The sequence below is a fragment of the Somniosus microcephalus genome, chromosome 16, assembly GCF_052327205.1.
Source record: "Somniosus microcephalus isolate GS21.2 chromosome 16, FLI_Smic_1.0, whole genome shotgun sequence".
In the NCBI taxonomy this organism is placed as follows: domain Eukaryota; kingdom Metazoa; phylum Chordata; class Chondrichthyes; order Squaliformes; family Somniosidae; genus Somniosus; species Somniosus microcephalus.
The window spans coordinates 19,509,382-19,533,451 of NC_141002.1; the positions used below are offsets into that span (position 1 = coordinate 19,509,382).

General features: G+C 46.0%; 1 protein-coding gene across 7 annotated transcripts in view; it reads left to right on the plus strand.

The window, feature by feature from the left end:
• LOC147106003 (DENN domain-containing protein 5B) overlaps window positions 1-24,070 on the plus strand; it is a 360,273-nt gene that overhangs the window by 241,215 nt on the left and 94,988 nt on the right. For all 7 annotated transcript variants that reach the window (XM_086008626.1, XM_086008628.1, XM_086008630.1 and 4 more), the window contains one exon: window positions 12,841-13,380. In XM_086008626.1, coding sequence (XP_085864752.1) covers window positions 12,841-13,380 — 540 coding nt within the window. The remainder of the gene's footprint in view (window positions 1-12,840; window positions 13,381-24,070) is intronic.

Sequence of the window (24,070 nt, forward strand, 5' to 3'; positions counted from 1 at the left end):
CCGTTCCAGATTCCAGCGAATTTTGGAAGATGATCAGCAATGCATCTACTATTTCTAGGGTCAGCTCCTTAAGTACCCTAGGATGTAGATTATCAGGCCCTGGGGATTTATCGGCCTTCAATCCCGCCAATTATCCTAACACCATTTCCCTACAAATACTGATTTCTTTCAGTTCCTCCCTCTCATCAGACCCTATGTTCTCCAACATCTCTGGGAGGTTATTTGTGTCCTCCTTTGTGAAGACAGAACCAAAATATGCATTTAATTGGTCTGCCATTTCTTTGTTCCCCATTATAACTTCCCCTGCTTCTGATTGCAAGGGACCTACACTTCATTTCACTAATCTTTTTCTCTTCACATATCTACAAAAGCTCTTACAGTCAGTTTTTATGTTCCCTGAAAACTTACTTTCATATTCTATTTTCCCCTTCTTAATTAATCCCTTTGTCCTCCTTTGTTGAATCCTGAACTACTCCCATTCCTCAGGGTTACCGCTTTTTCTGGCCAATTTATATGCCCTCTCCTTGGATCTTATGCTATCCCTAATTTCCCTTGTTAGCCACGGTTGAGTCACCCTTTTTGTTTTATTCTTATCCCAAACTGGGATGAACAACTTCTGTAGTTCATCCAGGCGGTCTCTGAATGTTTGCCATTGCCTATCCACCGTCAACCCTTTGAGTGACATTCCCCAATCAATCCTACCCAATTCGCGCCTCATACCATCGTAGTTTCCTTTATTTAAATTCAGGACCCTAGTCTCCGAGTCAACTACTTCACTCTCCATCCTAATGAAGAATTCTATCACATTATAATCGCTCTGACCCAAAGGGCCTCGTACAACAAGATTGCTAATTAATCCTCTCTCATTACATAATACCCAGTCTAAGATGGCCCGATCTCTGGTTGGTTCCTCGACATATTGTTCCAGAAAACCATCCCGTAAACATTCTAGGAATTCCTCCTCCACAGTATTTTGACTAATTTGGTTAGCCCAATCTATATGTAAATTAAAGTCACCCATGATGACTGCTGTGCCCTTACTGCATGCTTCTCTAATTTCCCTTTTAATGCCATCCCCAACCCCCGTATTACTGTTTGGAGGTCTATATACCACTCCCACTAACGTTTTCTGTCCCTTGATATTTCTCAGTTCTACCCATACAGATTCCACATCATCAGAGTTAATATCCTTCCTTTCAATTGTGTTAATCCCCTCTTTAACCAGCAATGCTACCCCACCTCCCTTTCTTTTTTGCCTATCCTTCCTAAATATTGAATACCCCTGGATGTTGAGTTCCCAGCCTTGGCCACCCTGGAGCCATGTTTCTGTAATCTCAATCAAATCATATTCGTTTACCTCTATTTGCGCAGCTAATTCATCCACCTTGTTTCGAATGCTCCTTGCATTAAGACACAAAGCCTTCAGGCTTGTTTTTTGAACGCTCTCAGACCTTTCAGAATTATTATTTACTGTGACCATGTTTGATTTAAACCGTTGAGTTCTTTGCCTTCTAATTTTGTTTTTCTCCTTCCTGTCTTTTGCTTTTTTCCTTGTTTCCCTTTCCTCTGTCTCCCTGCTCAGGTTCCCAACCCCCTGCCACTTTAGTTTAAACCCTCCCCCACAGCACTAGCAAACACTCCCCTTAGGACATCGGTCCCGGCCCTGCCCAGGTGCAAACCGTCCCGTTTGTACTGGTCCCACCTCTCCCAGAAACGGTTCCAATGTCCAAGGAATTTGAATCCCTCCTCCTTGCACCATTCCTCTAGCCACGTATTCATTTGAAATATCCTCCTATTTCTACTCTGACTAGCACGTGGCACTGGTAGCAATCCTGAGATTACTACCTTTGAGGTCCTATTTTTTAATTTACCTCCTCACAGAACTCACAGAACTCACAGAAACCCCACAGTGCAGATAGAGGCCATTTCGGCCCATCGAGCCTGCACCGACACATATCCCACCCGATCCCCGTAACCCCTACACCAACACATATCCCACCCTATCCCCGTAACCCCACGTATTTAATCCCCCTAACACTAAGGGTCAATTTATCATAGCCAATCAACCTAACCTGCACATCTTTGGACTGTGGGAGGAAACCGGAGCACCCGGAGAAAACCCACGCAAACACGGGGAGAATGTGCAAACTCCACACAGACAGTCGCCCGAGGCCGGATTCGAACCCGGGTCCCTGGCGCTGTGAGACAACAGTGCTAACCACTATGCCACCGTGCTGCCCATATCCTGCTCCCTAACTCCCTATATTCTGCTTTTAGGACCTCATTCTGTTTTTTACCTATATTGTTGGTGCCTATGTGCACCACGACAACTGTCTGTTCGCCCTCCCCCTCCAAAATGTTCTGCAGCCGCTCCGAGACGTCCTTGACCCTTGCACCAGGGAGGCAACACACCATCCTGGAGTCTCGATTGCGGCCGCAAAAACGCCTATCTATTCCCCTTACAATTGAGTCCCCTATCACTATAGCTCTTCCACTCTTTTTCCTCCCGTCCTGTGCAGCAGAGCCACCCATGGTGCTAGGAAGTTGGCTGCTGCTGCCTTCCCCTGATGAGTCATCCCCCCCAACAGTATTCAAAGTGGTATATCTGTTTGAAAGGGGGATGGCCACAGGCGATTCCTGCACTACCTGCCTGCGCCTCTTACTCTGCCTGCTGGTCACCCATTCCCTTCCTGCCTGTACACCCTTTACCTGCGGTGTGACCAACTCGCGAAATGTGATATTCACGACGTCCTCAGCATCGCGAATGCTCCAAAATGAATCCATTCGCAGCTCCAGTGCCGCAATGCAGTCTGTCAGTAGCTGCAGGTGGACACACTTCCCGCACACATGGTCGTCAGGGACGCTGGAAGCGTCCCTGATTTCCCACATAGAGCAGGAGGAGCACACTACGGGGCTGGGCTGTCCTGCCATGACTTACCCTTTAATTAATTAATTAAAATTAAATGAATCCCACCAATTTCACTTCAATTAAATGATATACTCAAGGGCCCTTGCTTAATAGTAGTCCCCGCTACACAACAGAGACCTTAGAAACCACAAAATTTAAGTTTAGAAGAATTTAGCACTCCCACTCCCTCTTGGGGCGCTCCAGCCCAATATTGCAGCACTATGTGCCGCAGCGCCACACACTGCGGCACGTTGCGCCGCGGTACTGCAGGCCTTCCTCCCCTTATTAAAGGGGAGGGGCCTAGCGCAACGCGACCCGGGGCCCAGCTGGGCCACCAGGGATCGGAGTGCCGGCAAAAGAGCCCGGCACTCAAGAGAAGTGCCGGGCTCACGGAGCGCAGCCGGCACCCCGCGGTGGGGCTGCACAGAAGGCTGGAGCCAGCAACGGCGGCAGGCACTGGCAGGTGGCCAGCAACAAAAATGGCCGCCTGGCACCTCCCCTTTAATTTGCGCTACCCCAGCCGCAGGTAGGCTCCCCTTGACCTTGTCGGACATAGCGTCCGGCGGTAAGTCAGGGGGCGCTACCAAAGATTGCGGCCGGGGCGCTGCCGCTAACAGGAGGCGCAAATCAACCGAATTTTTCCCCCGTAGACTTTATATAGTGTCCCATCGAAACTTCTTAAAGTGCTTCACACAATGAATGAGTGTTGCAGTGCAGTGATGATTATGTAGCAAACATGGCAGCTGTTCTGCACCAGTAACTTCTCAGCCTAGTGTTGATTGACGAGCTAGCCTGGTTCTGTTTAGTACCGAACAAGTCGAGGATACAACAGCAACTTACCTTTATATAGCGCCTTTAATGTAGTAAAATGTCCCAAATGCTTCACAGGAGCATTATCAAACAAAATTTGACACCGAATCACACAAGGAGATATTAGGACCAAAAACTTGGTCAAAGAGATAGGTTTTAAGAAGTATATTAAAGGAGGAGAAAGAGGTAGAGAGGCTGAGCGGTTTAGGGAGGGAATTCCACAGCTTGGGGTGGGGCCTAGACAATTGGCCGCCAATGGCAGAGAAGTGAAAATCATGGATGCGCAAGAAGCCAGAACTGGAGGAGTACAGAGATCTCGAAGGGCTGGAGGAGGTTATAGAGATAGGGAGGGGCGAGGCCTTGGAGAGATTTGAAAATAAGGATGAGAATTTTAAAATCGAGGTGTTGCAGGACCGGGAGCCAATGTAGGTCAACAAGCACACGGAGGGAAATTTACAGGGCTACGGGGAAAGCGCAGAGGAGCAGGATTAACTCTTTCAAAGAGCCGGCATAGGCATAATGGGCTGAGTGGCATCTATCTGTGTTGTATGATTCAATGAATACCTGCTAGGAAAGGACATGGTGTGGAGATGCCGGAGTTGGACTGGGGTGGACAAATGTAAGAAGTCACACAACACCAGGTTATAGTCCAACAGCTTTATTTGAAATCACAAGCTTTCGGAGCGCTGCTCCTTCGTCAGGTGAAGTAGAGAAATGCATAAAGACACAGCTTATATAGTCAGAGAATAATGTCAGATGTTTACAGGTAATCTTTCCAACTGCCATTTATCACACCTCGGCAGAGAGATAATCACAGTAATCAAAGGTGTGAATGGTGGGAAAGGACAGGATATGAATTCTAATCCGTTCCTGAGGACAATTAACTCTAGTCCTTGTTTTCCAACACGCGCTCTATTCTGTTCCACTGCATAAATAAAAATAATACAGAAGAGCAGGGCTATGATTGATGTGCCGTGTCTGCTTTAAATCATGTGGAATTGATGCTTAATGCCATCTAATTCTTTTAAGCTATATTTTACTTAATAAAGCAGCCCAACATTGCCATTTGATTCTATGGCCTTCAGCACCTTTCATATAAATGCCTTTGACTTGTATTATTTGTTTTGGTCATAATTAACTTAATTGATTGGGTCGATGGTTCGACAAAAAAAAATAACAGGGTTTGAAAAATTGGTCAATATAACCTCTATCTATTAATATATTAAAATCCTTATGCCAGCATGCACTTCCTATTCACCACAATTCAGGTGTTGCACTTTTCCGTAACCAAATTTCTTGGCTCGTATCCATATTTATTTTGGCTCAGTAAAACATTCTTCATCTGCAAATTTATTCATTGTGATTTTTTTTCTGTACAAATTGATTGGAAAGGAGAAGATGAACCACTCAAATTGTTACAAAATACTTGATGTAAATGTTTTCATCTGGCCTTTTCCCCCTCAGCCTGCTGATTAGGTTGAAAATACATTTGAAAACGATCTGTACAAATAACAAAAAAAAATGTAAGAAATATTTCAACTTCCTCATAAAATTCCACAAATCCTGTTGAAAATGTGACTATTGTGTTTTGGCTCTTAGGCCTGTCACAGGCCTGGGGCTTGAGTTTGTGGTCCTTCCCAACCGATTCTTGGCTATCAGGCGTCCACACCCAGCTCGTTCCGAGTCCATCCTTGCTTGCCATGCCCACAACCCATTCTCACAAAAACCCCACGATGGTAAGGAGGCTAGGATTGGCCTCAGTGGCCCTGAGTTAGGGAGGGAATTTCAGGCTGGATTACTGCTGCTGATTGCTGTCCAGCACAATGTTCCCTCTAATTTTTTTTGTGGGGGGGGCGCTGTCCCTTTAAATTTGCTGTGCGACTGCTATGTGGCCACGCATGCGTGGTATCTTTTCCGGCGGCAGCAGCTGATGAGCGGCCTGCTGGGACCTCCCGATTGGTGCTCCTTAGGGGGAAACATCGTTCCAGCAAACCCTGCTCTCAAGTTTCAAGTGTGGACATTGGATGAGGGCAGGATCGGGTTTGGTTGTGATGCTGTCACAGTCAAACAGCCTACGAATAAGAATGGCAATTTAGGAGGTTAGACAGGAGGTAACTGGTGCCCACTGACCCGTACCCCTGGAGAGTTCTTCCTCAACGATTTGGAGGAGGGGACCGAGTGTAACATATCAAAGTTTGCAGATGATACTAAGATGGGAGGGAAAGTAGTGAGAGAGGAGGACATAAAAAACCTGCAAGGGGACATAGACAGGCTAAGTAAGTGGGCAGAGATTTGACAGATGGAATACAATACTGGAAAGTGTGAGGTTATGCACTTCGGCAGGAAAAATCGTAGAGCAAGTTATTATCTTAATGGCAAGAAACTGGAAAGTACTGAAGTACAAAGGGATCTGGGGGTCCTGGTGCACGAAACTCAAAAGATTAGTATGCAGGTGCAGCAAGTGATTAAGAAGGCCAATGGAATGTTGGCTTTCATTGCTAGGGGGATAGAATATAAAAATAAGGAGGTATTGCTTCAGTTGTACAAGGTATTGGTGAGACCGCACCTGGAATACTGCGTACAGTTTTGGTGTCCATACTTAAGAAAGGACATGCTTGCTCTCGAGTCAGTACAAAGAAGGTTCACTCGGTTAATCCCGGGGATGAGGGGATGGACATATGAGGAGAGGTTGAGTAGATTGGGACTCTACTCATTGGAGTTCAGAAGAATGAGAGGCGATCTTATTGAAACATATAAGATTGTGAAGGGGTTGGATCGGGTGGATGCGGGGAGGATGTTCCCGATGATGGGTGAAACTAGAACTAGGGGGCATAGTCTTAGAATAAGGGGCTGCTCTTTCAAAACTGAGATGAGGAGGAACTACTTCACTCAGAGGGTGGTAGGTCCATGGAATATGCTGCCCCAAAAAGCTGTAGAAGCTACATCATTACATAAATTTAAAACAGAAATAGACAGTTTCCTAGAAGTAAAGGGAATTAAGGGTTACGGGGAGCGGGCAGGAATTTGGACATGAGTCTAGGTTCGGATCGGACATGGCCCTGTGGCTAGCGGAGTGGGCCCAGGGGCCGTGTAGCCTGATCCTGCTCCTATTTTGTGTGTCTAATTCTGTTAGATTCAGGAGATGGTTCTGTGATAGTAGATTGGCAGTTAGGATCAGATCAGCCATGATCTTATTGAATGGCGGAGCAGGCTCGAGGGGCCGATTGGCCTACTCCTGCTCCTATTTCTTATGTTCTTATGTTTTATTGTTCATCTCCAAGGGAACCTAAACTCCAGTGCTTTAAGGCGATTCTTTCATTGTCTTATGTACCCAGTTAATTTCTGAAAACATTAACTCGACCTTGCCTCTTTCTGACTTGAGCACTATGAGGCTATTTATAGAAACCAACCGAATTGCTGCAACACCTCTGAGAAGTCATTGATGTCCCTGGAGGCTCTCAATTAAGTCTGGGTCTGCACTGACATTTCTATTTAGCTAATGAGACTGTTAACATGGAGTGTGGACGTTCAGCGGGCACAGAGCATTGCTGATAGCAGTTACAATTGGATATTTAGTTTTCTCTTTTGCTAATTTTCTCCCCTCGTTTCCTGGAGGCATTGAAGTCTGTGCTGAGGTGGGTAAGAAAAACCCTGCCTCTGTGTAGCATCTTATCGTGTCTCACGGAGACTCCCGGCATTGCTTTGCGTGCAGTGAATTACTTTGAAATGCAGCCAGTGCTGATTGGGTGTGGTTCCCAATGCCCTCTAGTACTCACCCAATTGATCTTTCTTCATGCAAGGGACGAGACTAGGGTTGGCAGCCTTGCCGATTCCGGGAGTAGGAGGCCCCCATCAACCTGATCCTTTCCTCACTTAATGTCCATATATGTGCACTTTCCAGTCACCGGATAATGATCAAAAGCAGAGAGATTGGCTGATTGTTTGTTTTTCCCACTGATTGATCCATATGCACTGAGCCCAATTGCAGCACCCCTAATGTCGTCCAGTGGAAATTGGATTGAATCATAGACCTCCCCGATTTGAATAGGCCACACTCGGCAGTGAACTTGTCAATTGAGTCATCAAGAAAGCTGGCATGTGTGTACCATCTACACGGATACTGGCACTGGGCTGGTGCAACCACAGCAGTATTTTCTGGTTCCGGCATAAATACATCGAGATTATCTAAATGTCCTGACTTTTCCTCCCTTTGCCAGAGTGAGTAAGGGGAAAACTCTGCCTTTGTTCGAGTCGCTTTCCCAATACAATAGAGGCATTTAGAATGAATTTGCCTCTGTCGTGTGGAAAGGAGGTTACCCTGGTTGCAGGGACTTGCTCCAAAGTGCACATAATGTTGGACCAGCCAAGAGCCAGCATCGGTATAGATTCAGCATTAACCTGGTGGTATCAGATGAGCGTGCGTCAATTCAGGGCAGGCAGTGGCCATGAAGCACTTTCTGTCTTGAAGACACAGGTCTGACTGTGCAACCACATTGTGCCACCACCAGTACACTTCCTGGAGATGGCACACCACAATGAACCCAGGTCATCCCCCAGCTGCCAGCACCCAACCCTGAGCCAGCGGGCTTGCAAAATTGGAATATGTTTCTGGGGGGGAATCGATCTTCAAGTTAAGAAACAAAAGCTAACTTGTCCCATTATCTCTCCTTTTGCCTTGCACCATCATCCCTTTTGCAGGCCAATCTCTCCTGCCTTCCATCCTATCACAGACCTTCCCTTTGTTCTTTCCTCCCCTCTTCCCTGCCTCTGCTTACAAATCTCTCTGCTCTAACCTTTTCCAGTTCTGACGAAGGGTTGACTCTGTTTCTCTCTCCCCGATGCTGCCTGGCCTGCTGAGTGTTTCCAGCATTTTCTATTGCGTATTGGTCTTGTTGAGTTAGATTCTGAGAGTGCAGCAGCCAGCAGAGAGCACCTGACGGTTACAGGGCTGAATGCAGTTGGCTGCCAGCGGACTCGTAAAACCGAGTCCTGAAGTCTGCCGCTGGTCTACAGAAGCCAGTTTCAACAGTTGCCTCCTGGAATCCAACTTAGGACGACACTAATATAAAAGGCCATTTGGTGTTTCATTCCCCTGTGCTGACACCTCTCACCTTGTTGACCACACAATTCATTGACAGAAAGAAAGCCCTGTTCGGGTGAGTGCGCGTCCATTGTAATGCTTCTGTTGCTGCACTTGAGACAGCAGAGCAAGTTACAGGTGAATTATATTAGCAGTAAAAGAGAGACGAGAGGGAATAATATAACACTGAGAATGATTTCAATGGGAGCCTGTTGGCCTTTAAATCCAATTCTTGAGTATTGAATCATTGAAACCCCTGCTTGAAATGTTTTTAAAATCTTGATATAGTTCAGGATAGTGTGTTTCATCATTGGAAAAAGACCAACTCTCAGGCTTATTAAGATTTGTTTCCGACATCTTTACTCCTAGGGACTGTAAACTGGTTACCTTGTACAGTAAACTGCAGCTTCTAAAGTATTTGAATCATTCTGGGAAGAGTTAGAGGCTGTTTTGCATGGATTTTACCATTTTAGGCAGTGAAAGGGGTGGCAGCTGGAGTAACACCAGATCTTGCAGTGAGGGTTGGAGATGCCCTAAGAAGGGTCGGCCATTTAAGACTGAGATGAAGAGGAATTTCTTCACTCAGAGGGTTGTGAATCTTTGGAATTCTCTGCCCCAGAGGGCTGTGAATGCTGAGTCTTTGAGTATATTCAAGGCTGAGATTGATAGATTTTTGGTCTCGAGGGGAATCAAGGGATATGGAGATCGGGCAGGAAAGTGGAGTTGAGGCCGATGATCAGCCATGATCTTATTGAATAGCGGAGCAGGCTCGAGGGGCCGTATGGCCTACTCCTGCTCTTATACTTCTTATGTAAGAAACAAAGGGTTTGGATGAGCCGTGGTAAATTTGCCAAAAACAAGGTGATTGGCAGCACTGAATTCTAATTGAAGAGAGATGCCAGTACGAGGCCAACTAACTCTCCTGCGTTAGACAGGGGCCTCTTATGATCTCCTGCCCTCTAGTCTGAGCAGTGCGATCTCCTGTGTGTGTGGACTGTGCAGGCAATGCCCAGCATTTCTCTCGCTGGGTGGGGAAAACACTGGATGGCATCGGATGAAGTCCAGCCTACTTGTTACCCTTCCAGTATGCCAACTTCACTGTCTTCCCATTGCAGCTTCGGACATCCACCTGAATGGGCAGACAATGTCTCATCTGAAAGGCTGTACCTCTGCGAGCCCAACACGCCCTCAGTATTGCACTGTGTTTATTTTCGCAAGTCCCAGTATGGGGGCTGGAACCCACAACCTTGTAACCCAGAGGCACGAGTGCTGCCAACTGAGCCATGCTGGCACATGAGATAAAGACCCAATACAGGAGGAGGTCCCGGCTCTCCCTTTCCCCCCCCGCCCCCCCCACGCCAGAATGCCTTCTCATGCCCCCTGCCAGCCAGACCAGAATGACATTGGCAATAGTTTACAACCTGGTTGCCCACCTGACTCATTGGCTGCGAGCAGTATATTGTAGGGAGGTGAACTTGTGGATAAATACCCATCAAAAATTGGACATTGCCACTTAAGAGGCCTTTGTCGGGGAGCTTATTACAGGCTGGGATTGGGTAATGTGCAGTTCCTGTGGGAGTTTTGTAGAAAGCCTCTATTTCCCCATGAAGCCAGTGCTTTTCCAAAGTAAAAAGCCCAGCTTCCTAAGCCTATCCTGATAACTAGGGTCCTTAAATTAGGTATCAATCGTATGGCCCACCTCTGAACTGAGAGCCTCAATAGCAACCGTCACATGAGGGGACCAAAACTGGACACAGTATTTTCGATGTGGCCGGACCAAGGCCTTGTACAGTGAAAGGGTCATTCTTCTAGTTTTATGTTTAATTGTCCTAACTATAAATCCTAATTTAGTTTCACAACAGCCTTGTCATGGTCATGGGCCTTAAGTGAATCATGAACTACAACCCTCAGGCCATTCTCCCACTCAGCAACTTAAGAGTGGGCAATCATGCATAATACCTACATTCGTAGAATTGCCCCTTCCCAAATGCATCATCCTGTACTTCTCTACATTAAAAGACATCTGCCAGATGTGTCTAGATGTGTCGGCAACCATGCATATGGGAACAGAAACTTCTTGAGCCTGTTCTGCCATTTAATGGCCTAGAAATTCGGGTCGGGGGCTTCCCGCGGGTGCAAGCCCCCGACCTGCACTTACCTTGCGTGCCGGCCATTGAGCTGTGGGCCCGCGTGGGATTCCGATCCTGGGCCTGCTCCAACTGCCGGCGCGCAGTGCTTGCGTATCCCAGGGGCGCAGTTAGTTCGATGCGTCCCCTGGGATCACGTGGGCCATGGAGAGCCAATCGGAGCAAGGAAATGCTCCATTCATAAGTCTGACAGGAAGTGCTGTCAAGACTTATAAATACTACGGCCCCAAAATAGCACTAAATCTTCAAATAATTTTTTTTTTAAATCACATTTTTTAAATAAACTATAAATTACATGAAATAACTATTTTAAACAATAATTTAAATTTTTGAAAAAAATAATTTTATATTCTAACGGGGCTAAAAATAAACGTACCTTGCTTTAAAGTATTTAAAAATAATAAACCTGTGGAAAAAATGTTTTAATTTTAATTAATTGACCACTTACCTTGTAAAAAGCAGGCCTTACGCCTGCTTTTTATATTTCTAAATTCTGCAGACTTACCCTCCCGGAGAAACCTGTAAAAAAAAACCTAAGTTTGATGCACACGCGCAGCCTCTCCCGCGCACACGTTCGACCTCTGAGCCTCTTCGTTCAGAGGAACGGAAGTGCTGGTTTCCCGCGCATGTGCAGTGCATGCAGGAAACCGGCACTTCCATCGGGCCTACGGGTGAGTACCCCGTGCGTACTCACCCGTGGAGACCCGAATTTCTGGGCCATTAATGACATCATGGATGAATTTGGATGATCAGCCATGATCTCATTAAATGGCGGAGCAGGCTCGAGGGGCCGAATGGCCTACTCCTCCTATCTTCTATGTTTCTATGCCTGATCTGCACCTCAACTCCGTTTACCCGCCTTTGCTCTGTATCTCTTGATACCCCTACCTAACGAAAATCTAACAATCCCAGCCTTGAAAATTTCAATTGACACAGCATCCAGAGCCTTTTGGGGGAAGAGAGTTCCAGATTTCTACTGCCCCACCTGAATGGCCTAGCTCAAATTTTAAGATTATGCCACCTTGTTCTGAATTCTGCTCAAGTGGAAATAGTTTCTCTATCTCTATGCTGTCAAATCCCTTTATCATTTTAAAAAGCTCGATTAGATCACCCCTAAACCTTCTAAACACAAGACAAATTTATGCAGCCTGTCCTCATAATTTAACCCACTAAGCCCTGGTGTCATCCTGCGTTCCTCCTACTGATGGGTATCCATTGAGCTCTACTGGTAATGTACACATGTGGGCGTTGGATAAGGACAGTCTCTTAGTTGCAGCCTCTGTGTGGTTGAATAGCCTGCGACACTCCCTGTCAAAAATACACATGAGCAGTGGGCACTTGGGAGAGGTACTGAAGAGAGTCCCCGTGCCTACGCATCTGGACCCCAGCAAAGAGTTTGTGGCTTCAGATGGGAAGGACTTAAACCTATTGAAGAATAAAACAAAAAAGCTCTGTTCTAAATTTTAATATTTAAACGGTAGACCTAAGGAGAGAATATTGCAACTTTACAAGTATCATCATTAAGCATAGAAAGAAAGGACTTGCATTTATATAGCACCTTTCACGACCTCAGGACGCACCAAACCGCTTTACTTTTTGAAGTCTGGTCACTGTTGTAATGTAGGAAACGCGGCAGCCAATCTGCACACAGCAAGGTCCCACAAACAGCAATGTGATAATGACCAGATAATCTGTTTTAGTGATGTTGGTTGAGGGATAAATATTGGCAGAACTCACCTGCTTTTCTACAAATAAGTGCCATGGGATCTTTTACATCCACCTGAGAGAGCAGACGGGGCCTCGGTTTAACATCACATCCGAAAGACAGCACAGTACTTGTACAGTACAAAGCAGAATTGTCACTCGTTTTTACTTTATTCCTCTTCCACTTGCAGGCGAATCTATGTTTTGTGGACATTGACAACCACTTCATCGAGCTGCCGGAGGATTTCCCGCAGTTTCCTAACAAGCTGGAGTTCATCCAGGAAATCTCTGAGGTGCTGCTTCAGTTTGGAATTCCACCCGAGGGGAACCTGCACTGCAGCGAGAGTGCCACCCAGCTAAAGAACCTGGTGTTGGATGATCTGGTCAATGACAAAAAGAATGGCAACCTGACCAGCAACACCATCAACATGTACGAGTTACTGAAGGGCAATGAGACGCTGGCTCGGCTTCAGGCGTTGGCGAAGCGCACTGGGGTCGCCGTGGAGAAGATGGAAATCACGCCCCCGCCGGCGGCGGAGAAGGAGAAGGGCACCAAGTGCCGGTGCAGTGAGGAAGAGCTGCGCGATTACAAGCTCGCCGTGCACCTCCGCGAGGTCTTCGCCAACCGCTTCACCCAGATGTTTGCCGATTACGAGGCCTTTGTCATCCAACCCACGCAGGATATGGAGTCGTGGCTCACAAATCGGGAGCAGATGCAGAATTTCGACAAGGTAACTGTTCTCCTCCTTTCCCCCTCGTGCGTTAAAGTTGCGTACGTATTTAGTCCTTCATATTGTCGGAAGTACAGCCAGCACGGACTCTACCAGTATAACCCTGATAAATAAAGACTTGCATTTCTATAGCACCTTTCATGACTTCAGGACGTCCCAAACTGCTTTACAACCAATGAAGTAATTTTGAAGTGTAGTCACTGTTGTAATGTGGGAAACGTGACAGCCTATTTGGTCACAGCAAACTTCCACAACCAACAATGGGATACTGATCAGACAATTTGTTGTTTTAATGATGTTGGTTGAGGGATAAATATTGGCCAGGACACCAGGAGAACGCCCCTACTCATCTTTGAAATAGTCCACCTGAGATGGCAGCTAGAGCCTCGGTTTAATGTCTTGTCTGATAGATGGCTCATCTGATAGAAGGCTCCTCCGACAATGCAGCACTCCCTCAGTACTGCACTGGAGTGTCAGCCTAGATTTTGTGCTCAAGTCTCTGGAGTGGGGCTTGAACCCATAGCCTTCAGGGGTGAGAGTGCTACCACTGAGCCGCGACTAACAGAGGGCCCACGGGTGAGTCCCCCACTGTCTCTATCTCCTGATGGCCCAGAAATTCGGGTCTCCACGGGTGAGTACGCATGGGGTACTCACCCGTAGGCCCAATGGAAGTGCCGGTTTCCTGCATGCACTGCGCATGCGTGGGAAACCGGCACTTCCGTTCCCCTGAAAGAAGGGGTTCAGAGTTTGAATGCGTGCGTGGGAGAGGCTGCGCGTGCGCATCGAACTTACGTTTTTTTTGCAGGTTTTCCCGGAGGGTAAGTCTCCAGAAGTTAGACATTTAAAATGCAGTCGCAAGGCCTGCTTTTTACAAGGTAAGTGGTGAATTAATTAAAATTAAAACATTTTTTCCACAGGTTTATTATTTTTAAATACTTTAAAGAAAGGTAAGTTTATTTTTAGCCCCGTTAGAAAATGTAATTAATTTTTCCAAAAATTTTAATTTATAGTTTATTTAAAAAATGTGATTTAAAAAAAAAATTATTTGAAGATTTAGTGATGTTTTGGGGCTTGTAGTATTTATAAGTTTGACAGCACTTCCTGTCAAACTTATGAATGAAGCATTCCCTGCTCCGATTGGCTCCCCATGGCCCACGTGATCCCAGGGGACGCATCGAACTAACTGCGCCCCTGGGATACGCAAGCACTGCGCGCCGGCAGTTGGAGCAGGCCCAGGATCGGAATTCCACGGAGGCCCACAGCTCAACGGCCAGCGCGCAAGTTAAGTGCAGATCGGGGGCTTACACCCGCGGGAAGCCCCCGACCCAAATTTCTGGGCCCATGATCTTGATAAACCTAATGGCCGATCATTCTATGGCACAGCACGTGCGACTTTCAAGAAGGTTATTGTGATCGAGAGGTTATACAATGCCCAGATACACTTTCTGGCCATTTCTTTCCTGTTCCTTAAACAAAGAGAGGGATGTTGGCGCTGGGAAATGGAACAAATCGGGAGTAGACGTAGATGGAAACTCCCTCTACTATGCCTCAGCACCAACCTGGAGAAAGCAACTGCTACTTGCACCAGTGTCCATTTTCCCATTTCTCACATTGGCCACTCTGTGGCCTCACGAAGTGAGATTGTAGATTTAATGTCACAACAGGGAGGGCAGTTTTTTGCCAATGCCCACCAGCAAACTGGGTGGCCCTATTGGGTCATTTCATTGGTCTGTGCAGGATTCAAAGGTTGAAAGGTCAAATCAGCTTAATGCCCTCCACCACCACACCCCCACAGAAATAAAATTACATTGAGCAGAGGAAGTCTAGAAGAAGGGATTACGTAATCCTGTGGACTTGTGTTCTATGTTAGCTGAAGGTGAATGGGAGTACCTGAGTTTCTTTGGCTGTGGCAGGGTGCCAGATGCTAATCCCAGTAACAGTCGCACCATTTGGAAGTGTCTTTTCTGTTTGTATCCTTTGTGATTCCAGACTGCCTTCAGGGCATTCTGAAAGGGGAGGGGGAACAGGCAGAGGTCGTGGTTCACATTGGGACCAACGACATAGGTAGGAAGAGGGATGAGGTCCTGCAACAAGAATTTAGGGAGCTAGGTAGCAGATTAAAGAGCAGGACCTCAAAGGTTGTAATCTCTGGATTACTCCCGGTGCCACGTGCTAGTGAGTATAGGAATAGGAGGATAGAGCAGATGAATGCGTGGCTAAAGAGTTGGTGCAGGAGGGAGGGCTTTAGTTTCCTGGATCACTGGGCCGGCTTCTGGGAAAGGTGGGACTTGTACAAGTCGGACGGGTTGCACCTGAACCAGAGCGGGATAAATATCCTTGCGGGGAGATTTGCTAGCACTGTTCGGGGGGGTTTAAACTAAAATGGCAGGGGGTTGGGAACCTGAGCAGGGAGACAGAGGAAAGGAAAACAGGGATAAAAGCAAAAGATAGGAAGGAGAAAAACAAAAGTGGCAGTCAGAGAAATCAACGGTTTAAATCAAATGTGGCCACAGTAAATAATAATTCTAATAGGTCTAAGAGCGTTAAAAAAACAAGCCTGAAGGCTTTGTGTCTTAATGCGAGGAGCATTTGTAATAAGGTGGATGAATTGGCTGTGCAAATAGAGGTAAACGAATACGATTTGGTTGGGATTACAGAAACGTGGCTCAAGGATGGCCAAGCCTGGGAACTCAACATCCAGGGGTATTCGATATTCAGGAAAGATAGGCAAAAAGGAAAGGGAGGTGGGGTAGCATTACTGGTTAAAGAAGGGATTAATACAATTGTAATGAAGGATATTAGCTCTGATGATGTGGAATCTGTATGGGTAGAATTGAGAAATACTAAGGGGAAAAAAACATTAGTGGGAGTGGTATATAGACCTCCAAACAGTAAGGCAGAGGTTGGGGATGGCGTTAAAAGGGAAATTAAAGAAGCGTGCAATAAGGGCACAGCAGTCATCATGGGTGACTTTAACCTACATATAGATTGGGCCAACCAAATTAATAACAATACTGTGGAGGAGGAATTCCTGGAGTGTTTACGGGATGGTTTCCTGGACCAATATGTCGAGGAACCAACCAGCGATCAGGCCATCTTAGACTGGGTATTATGCAACGAGAAAGGATTAATTAGTAATCTTGTTGTACGAGGCCCCTTGGGTCAGAGCGATCATAATATGATCGAATTCTTCATTAAGATGGAGAATGAAGTAGTTGACTCAGAGACAAGGGTCCTCAATTTAAATAAAGGAAACTGCGATGGCCTGAGGAGCGAGTTGGGCAGGATTGAGTGGAGAATGGCGCTCAAAGGGTTGACGGTGGATAGGTAATGGCAAACATTCAAAGACCAAATGGATGAGCTACAGAATTTGTTCATCCCAGTTTGGCGTAAAAATAAAACAAAAAAGGTGACTCAACCGTGGCTAACAAGGGAAATTAGGGATAGCATAAGATCCAAGGAGAGGACATATAAATTGGCTAGAAAAAGCAATAATCCTGAGGATTGGGAGCAGTTTAGGAGTTAACAAAGGAGGACAAAGGGATTAATTAAGAAAGGGAAAATAGAATATGAGAGTAAGCTAGCAGGGAACATAAAAACTGACTGTAAAAGCTTTTATAGATATGTGAAGAGAAAAAGATTAGTGAAGTCAAGCGTAGGTCCCTTGCAGTCAGAATCGGGGGAATTTATAATGGGAAACAAGGAAATGGCAGACCAACTAAATGCATACTTTGGTTCTGTCTTCACAAAGGAGGACACAAATAACCTCCCAGAGATGCCGGGGAACATAGGGTCTGATGAAAGCGAGGAACTGAAAGAAATCAGTATTTGTAGGAAATGGTGTTAGGAAAATTGATGGGACTGAAGGCCGATAAATCCCCAGGGCCTGATGGTCTACATCCCAGGGTACTTAAGGAAGTGGCCCTAGAGATAGTAGATGCACTACTGATCATCTTCCAGAACTCGATAGACTCTGGAACGGTACCCATGGATTGGAGGGTAGCTAATGTTACCCCACTATTCAAAAAAGGTGGCAGAGAAAAAGCGGGGAACTATAGACCGGTAAGCCTGACATCGGTAGTGGGGAAAATGCTAGAGTCTACTATAAAAGATGTAATAGCAGAGCACTTGGAAAGCAGTGACAGGATCAGACAAAGTCAACATGGATTTACAAAAGGTAAATCGTGCTTGACTAATCTACTGGAATTTTTTGAGGATGTAACTGGGAAAATAGATAAGGGAGAACCAGTGGATGTGGTGTATTTGGACTTTCAGAAGGCTTTCGATAAGGTCCCACACAAGAGATTAGCATGCAAAATTAAGGCACATGGGATTGGGGGCAAGGCATTGACTTGGATAGAGAACTGGTTGGCGGACAGAAAGCAAAGAGTTGGAATAAATGGGTCGTTTTCCGAGTGGCAGGCAGTGACTAGTGGGGTACCACAAGGATCGGTCCTAGGACCCCAGCTGTTCACAATATATATTAATGATCTGGATGAGGGAATTGGATGTAATATCTCCAAATTTGCAGACGACACAAAGCTGGGCGGGAGGGTAAGCTGCGAGGAGGATGTCGGGAAACTCCAGTACAATTTGGACAGGTTGGGTGATTGGGCAGAAACATGGCAAATGCACTATAATGTGGATAAATATGAGGTTATCCACTTTGGTGGCAAAAACAGGAAGGCAGATTATTATTTGAATGGCATTAGATTGGGAGAAGGGGAAGTGCAAAGCGACCTGGGTGTCCTTGTGCACCAGTCGCTGAAGGTAAGCATGCAGGTGCAGCAGGCGGTTAAGAAGGCAAATGGTATGTTGGCCTTCGTAGCAAGAGGGTTCGAGTACAGGAACAAGGATGTCTTGCTACAGTTGTACAGGGCCTTGGTGAGACTGCACCTTGAGTATTGTGTGCAGTTTTGGTCACCATACCTGAGGAAGGACGTTCTTGCCATGGAGGGAGTGCAGCGAAGATTCACCAGGCTGATACCTGGGATGGCAGGAATGACGTATGAGGAGAGATTGTGTCGATTGGGTTTATACTCACTGGAGTTTAGAAGATTGAGAGGGGATCTCATCGAAACCTATAAAATTCTGTCAGGTCTGGACAGACTAGATGCAGGAAGGATGTTTCTGATGGCCGGGGAGTCCAGAACCAGGGGTCATAGTCTACGGATAAGGGGTAAGCCATTTCGGACTGAAATGAGGAGGAATTTCTTCACCCAGAGAGTGGTGAACCTGTGGAATTCTCTGCCACAGAGGGCGGTGGAGGCCAGTTCATTAAATATATTCAAGAAAGAGTTGGATATGTTTCTTGAGGCTGAAGGGATCAAGGGATATGGGGAAAAGGCGGGGACAGGGTACTGAGTTTGGATGATCAGCCATGATCACATTAAATGGCGGAGCAGGCTCGAAGGGCCGAATGGCCTACTCCTGCTCCTATCTTCTATGTTTCTATGTTAGTTTGCGGAGTTACCAGCACTCAATAAGTGAGATGCAGTCTTTTTGTGCCAATGATCTGATTGGCATATTCTAGACTGCTTGGTGACAACTGCGGGATCATCTTGATTGTAATTGTAACTGTAGCAACAAGAGCAGGTCAGAGGCTAGGTATTCTGCGGAGAGTGTCTCACCTCCTGACTCCCCAAAGGCTTTCTACCATCTACAAGGCACAAGTAAGGAGTGTGATGGAATACTCTCCACTTGCCTGGATGAGTGCAGCTCCAACAACACTCGGGAAGCTCGACACCATACAGGACAAAGCAGCCCGCTTGATTGGCACCCCATCCACCACCTTAAACATTCACTCCCTCCGGTGTACCGTGGCTGCAGTGTGTACCATCTACAAGATGCACTGCAGCAACTCGCCAATGCTTCTTTGGCAGCACCTCCCAAACCCACGACCTCTACCACCTAGAAGGACAAGGATAGCAGGCGCATGGGAACACCACCACCTCCAAGTTCCTCTCCAAGTCACACACCATCCTGACTTATATCGCCGATCCTTCATCGTCGCTGGGTCAAAATCCTGGAACTCCCTACCTAACAGCACTGTGTGGGAGTACCTGCACCACATGGGCTGCAGCGGTTCAAGAAGGTGGCTCACCACCACCTTCTCAAAGGCAAGCAGGGATGGGTAATAAATGCTTGCCTTGCCAGAGATGCCCACATCCCAGGAACGAATTAAAAAAATTGTGTTTAGTCTGGTTTTTGGCTTGAGAAATGGCAAAAGCTCCCAGGATGGAATCTGGCTCCTGAATATCAGTCGACTTCTCAGTTGCACAATTGCCTGATGTCCATATTTTTTCATGTTTCTAATGAATTGTGTCGTATTTTATTTGAGCCAATGAGAGCCGCAAAATAATCATCAATTTCTGACCAGTGCCCCCTATTAGATGGGAGGCGCCCACCAAAACAATCGGCTCAACAACAAACTAAATGGCCCGGATTTTGCGGTTGTAATGATGGCGAAACTGACCGTGTTCACCGTCATTACCCTGTAAAACTGACAGTAACTTCTGGCGTTCGCACATGCGCAGTTAAACGCGGAAATCCAGAATTCGCTGTCAGTGATTCCCTGCTCCTCCACAGCAATTGAACTCCTCGCAGATGGAAATCTTACAAATCACTGAACTGATGAGAACTTCCTCTTTTATGCTTTAATATCGCTGTTGAAACCCTCCATAAAAGTTAAGCCTTGTTCAATGAAGTGTAACTGGGTTTTTAACGGTGTACTGAGTCATAATTACTGCTGAACAACCTCTCTGGCCCTGAAAAACTAATTTTATATTTGTGGTATTTCAAATTTTTCCATTGTGATAAAAATTCCGTATTTTTTTAATCTAATAATTTTTTAAAAAGTTTATTTATGATATTTCAGCTTCTACCTTAATCCCATGTGTATGTCCCAATCTTTATTTCGCTGTCTGTAAAAATTTATAAAAAGTGAAGGATAATCTGTGCATTTTACTTCCTGGTTTGCGGTCTGTGCGAATTCTTCAATGTGATTGGTTGCTTAGCCAGCTTGATGACATCACTGTTGCTGGACACTGAAGATCCCCTAGACTTGGCGCTAGAAGCAAATTAACATCGGGAAACATGAAATCGCCGCCACAGAGATCGCTAGACCTTTGTGGGCAGCGGCAAGCGCCATCACTTCGTCACAGACCGCAAAATCCAGGCCATAGTGCCCGCGAGTTTAGAATGTTGACCTATTCTGACAGTCAACAAAGACAAGCGGAGTGGTGTGCGCGGGTCGACAAACGCTTGAAACGACACAGCGCTATTCCACTCCACGTACGATTCCTTAGAGGAAGGGCAAGCATTTCGAGGGCCTCCTTCCTCTCCTTTTTGACTTTATGCATCCTGGGCCTATGGATGGAGTTGTGTTGAATTAAAAACTGGTTATAGTTGCCCCCGCCATGCCTTAGTGTGCGATGCAGGTCGTCTAGTGCGGTGCTGAGTCATACTGACCCCATAGTCCTGCAAACCTTTCCTTTTCCAGTATGTATCCAATTCCCGCATTCTAACATTTACCCACTCAGCCATTGGGACAGGCTTTCTTGAGCTGATTTAGGGTTTTGTAACTGTCTAAACCGTCAGCCTTGCGAAGCAGAACAGTGAGAAAGTGAGGGGTGCATGCTGCACCAATTATTGTCTACCAGTTGTGGCAACAGCTGTGATTGCAAAACAAATGATGAGGGGTTTTGTTAGAGTAAGTAGGGAGAAACTGCTTCCACTGGCAGGAGGGTTGGTAACCGGATTTAAGGTAATTGGTGAAAAAGCCGGGGGGAAAATTAGAATTTTTTTACTCAGCAAGTTGTTTTGATCTGGAATGCACTTGCCTGAAGGGATGGTGGAAGCAGATTCAATAGTATCTTTCAAAAGAGAATCGGATCTCTACTTAAAAATAAAAAAAATGGCAGGACTTTGGGGACAGAGCGGGGGAGTGGGACTAAATGGATTGCTCTTTCAAAGAGCCGGCACAGGCAGGATGGGCCGAATGGCCGCCTTCTGTGCTGTACAATTCTATGATCTGCAGTTGTCAATACCAACATGGAAGCCGGTATTGAGGGAGCTACCAGAGTGACCCCAGGAAAGAGTGCCAAAGAGTGCTCGGCATCCGCGAAAGGAGGCGACCGAGAGGTGACCTCATAAAGTTATAGAAGACAATGTAGAAATCTAGAGCACAACCCAATTAAACTGTGACAGTAGAACAATGGGGCACAGGTTCAAACTGATGACAGGCAAATTTAGCACAGGTGTCAGGAGGTTCTCCTTCGCACAAAGATTGATCACAGCCTCAAACTTAGAAGAAAGAGGGTGAAAAGACAGTTTAGGTTTAACTACTTTACACATGGGATGGTGAATGCATGGAATGGACTGCCCAGGGAGGGAGTAGGAGTCGATTGTAGCAGCAAATTCAAGCAGGAACTGGGCAATTACCTTGAGAAAAATTGGATGGGAGGTTTTGTAGGACATAATATTTCCCAGAAGCTGGGATTGGCTGGATTGGTGGTGGTGTTTTATGGTTCTGCATATTCTCAAGTAGCTATGGAACGCATGGAATGGATTTCGGAGCAGGACAATGAAGGAAAATTTCTGAAATCATTTGAGAGACAGGTTGAATGGAGGGGAACATGGAAGTGGAGGTAGTGTTTTTTTTCTGGATGGCTGAACTGAAAGTGCTTCCTTGTGCAAATGTATCTTGTGAAATCTGATTTAAAAAGCCAAAATTATTCAGAAATGAACCAAGATCCACTGCAAGTTCCCCTCCAGGTCACACAACATCCTGACTTGGAAGTATATCGCCAATCCTTCATCATCGCTGGGTCAAAATCCTGAACTCCCTCCCTAACAGCACTGTGGGAGTACCTTCACCACACGGACTGCAGCGGTTCAAGAAGGCGGCTCACCACCACCTTCTCAAGGGCAATTAGGGATGGGCAATAAATGCTGGCCTTTCCAGCGATGCCCACATCCCAGGAACGAATAAAATAAAATCGCTCAGCACCAAGAGAAAAGAATGAATTAACTTGCATTTATCTAGTGTCTTTCAGTTCCCAACAGCCAATGAAGTACTTTTGAAGTGTAGTCACTGTTGTTTTGTATGCTGCCATTTTTCTCACAGCTACGGTCCCACAAACAGCAATGACCCGCTAATCTATTTTTGGTTGTGGTGGCTGTAGCGGGGCATCCTTTACCTGGTTTACGGTAATTTACCTGGTCAGGCAGCCTTTTCCACTGCACTGTGACCAATTCCAATCAGCGGTTTCGAATCGCTAAACCCCTCCTTCCAGTTCTGACTGGAGGAACTTATAATTAATGATATATTAAAACGGACAAATGGTCTGGATGCAAGAAAGTCTAATTTTATTAAAACTAAAGAAACTACACCACATGATCAAAGTAATCATGGTAAAATTGCTTAAATAGGGGAGGAAAAACGGACACAATGCGGGAAATTGACTAAAATACAATTCTATAGAAATCCCCACTTTACTCCCACCCCTAAGCCTATCCTAAGTCGCCTTGTGGAAGGCCAGAAAAATATATGCTCACCACTGCAATGCCAGCTCCGTGTCCCACGAGATCTTCACTGCCCTGAAGTAAAGAAACACCCCAGTGTTTTAAAAGTAAACTGCTGGTGTTTTACTTCTTCAGACAGACTCCACGCTGTAGAGGGCACACGGAGGCAAGCCAGAGAGAGAGAGATGCCTCTGAGAAGCTATCTCTTATACCCCAATTTTGTGGCCGAAATGTTCCCGCCCAGATCCGGAAGTTTCTGGGTTAAAACAAAAGGGATCCAACTGTCCCCATTGTCCAGTAATGGGTGATTCAAACCCATTCAATTTTAAACTGTTCCTTTTCTCAGTTTAAGTGTCTTACTTAAATGTGAATGGGCTTTCCAATAAAGCTGCAGTGATTTGAATGTGTTCTTGATTGTCTGTGATGGGCCATCGAACCATCTCCATTCATCCTGATGGGTTTTGAATGGAGTTGTATTACTATGTAAACAGAAACTCATTATCTTGTGGTCACTGAAACCGTAGTCAAGTGGTTTAATCCCTTGTGCAAACATCCTTGTAGCAGTTTCTGTAAACAAATAGATTGTCTCTGCAGGGAGGGAACTTCCCCTTTGATTGACAGATTTCACTGCCATCTTTGATCCTCCCCTTTTCACAGATATACACGAGCTGCTTCCAAGTCCTTTGTCCTTGGCCATGCTTTCTGACGGCCATTTTTATCCCTGGGCAATTTAAACCGTTCAAAACTCAAGAGTACATCCTTTAATAAAATGTACAATCTTAAAGTGTGCGATTTTCACAAAGTTCTTTGATGCCAGTGTCCAAGCGCTGCCCAGCCCACGAGCTTTTAACGCAGCCCTTTTCTGTGGTTCTGGGTATGTTTTAAAACATTGTCCAACCCAGAGACAATTTAAATCCCACAAGTCTTCGTCCACGATGTGGATTAATATTTACTGATCTTCAGGGGCCGAGGGGATTTTGTGACCCCTACATTCCCCCCTTGGATACTTCCAATTTGCTTGTAGTATCCTCTTGAAGAAGTGAGCAAAATTTTCTGACCCCCGACAAACAACTATCCCCTGTATTTACCTATAGCTACCTATCACTGATTCCCTGACCCGTCTATTCCCCTCAAATCCGAGAAAAAGCGTGGTACGGTAGGCATC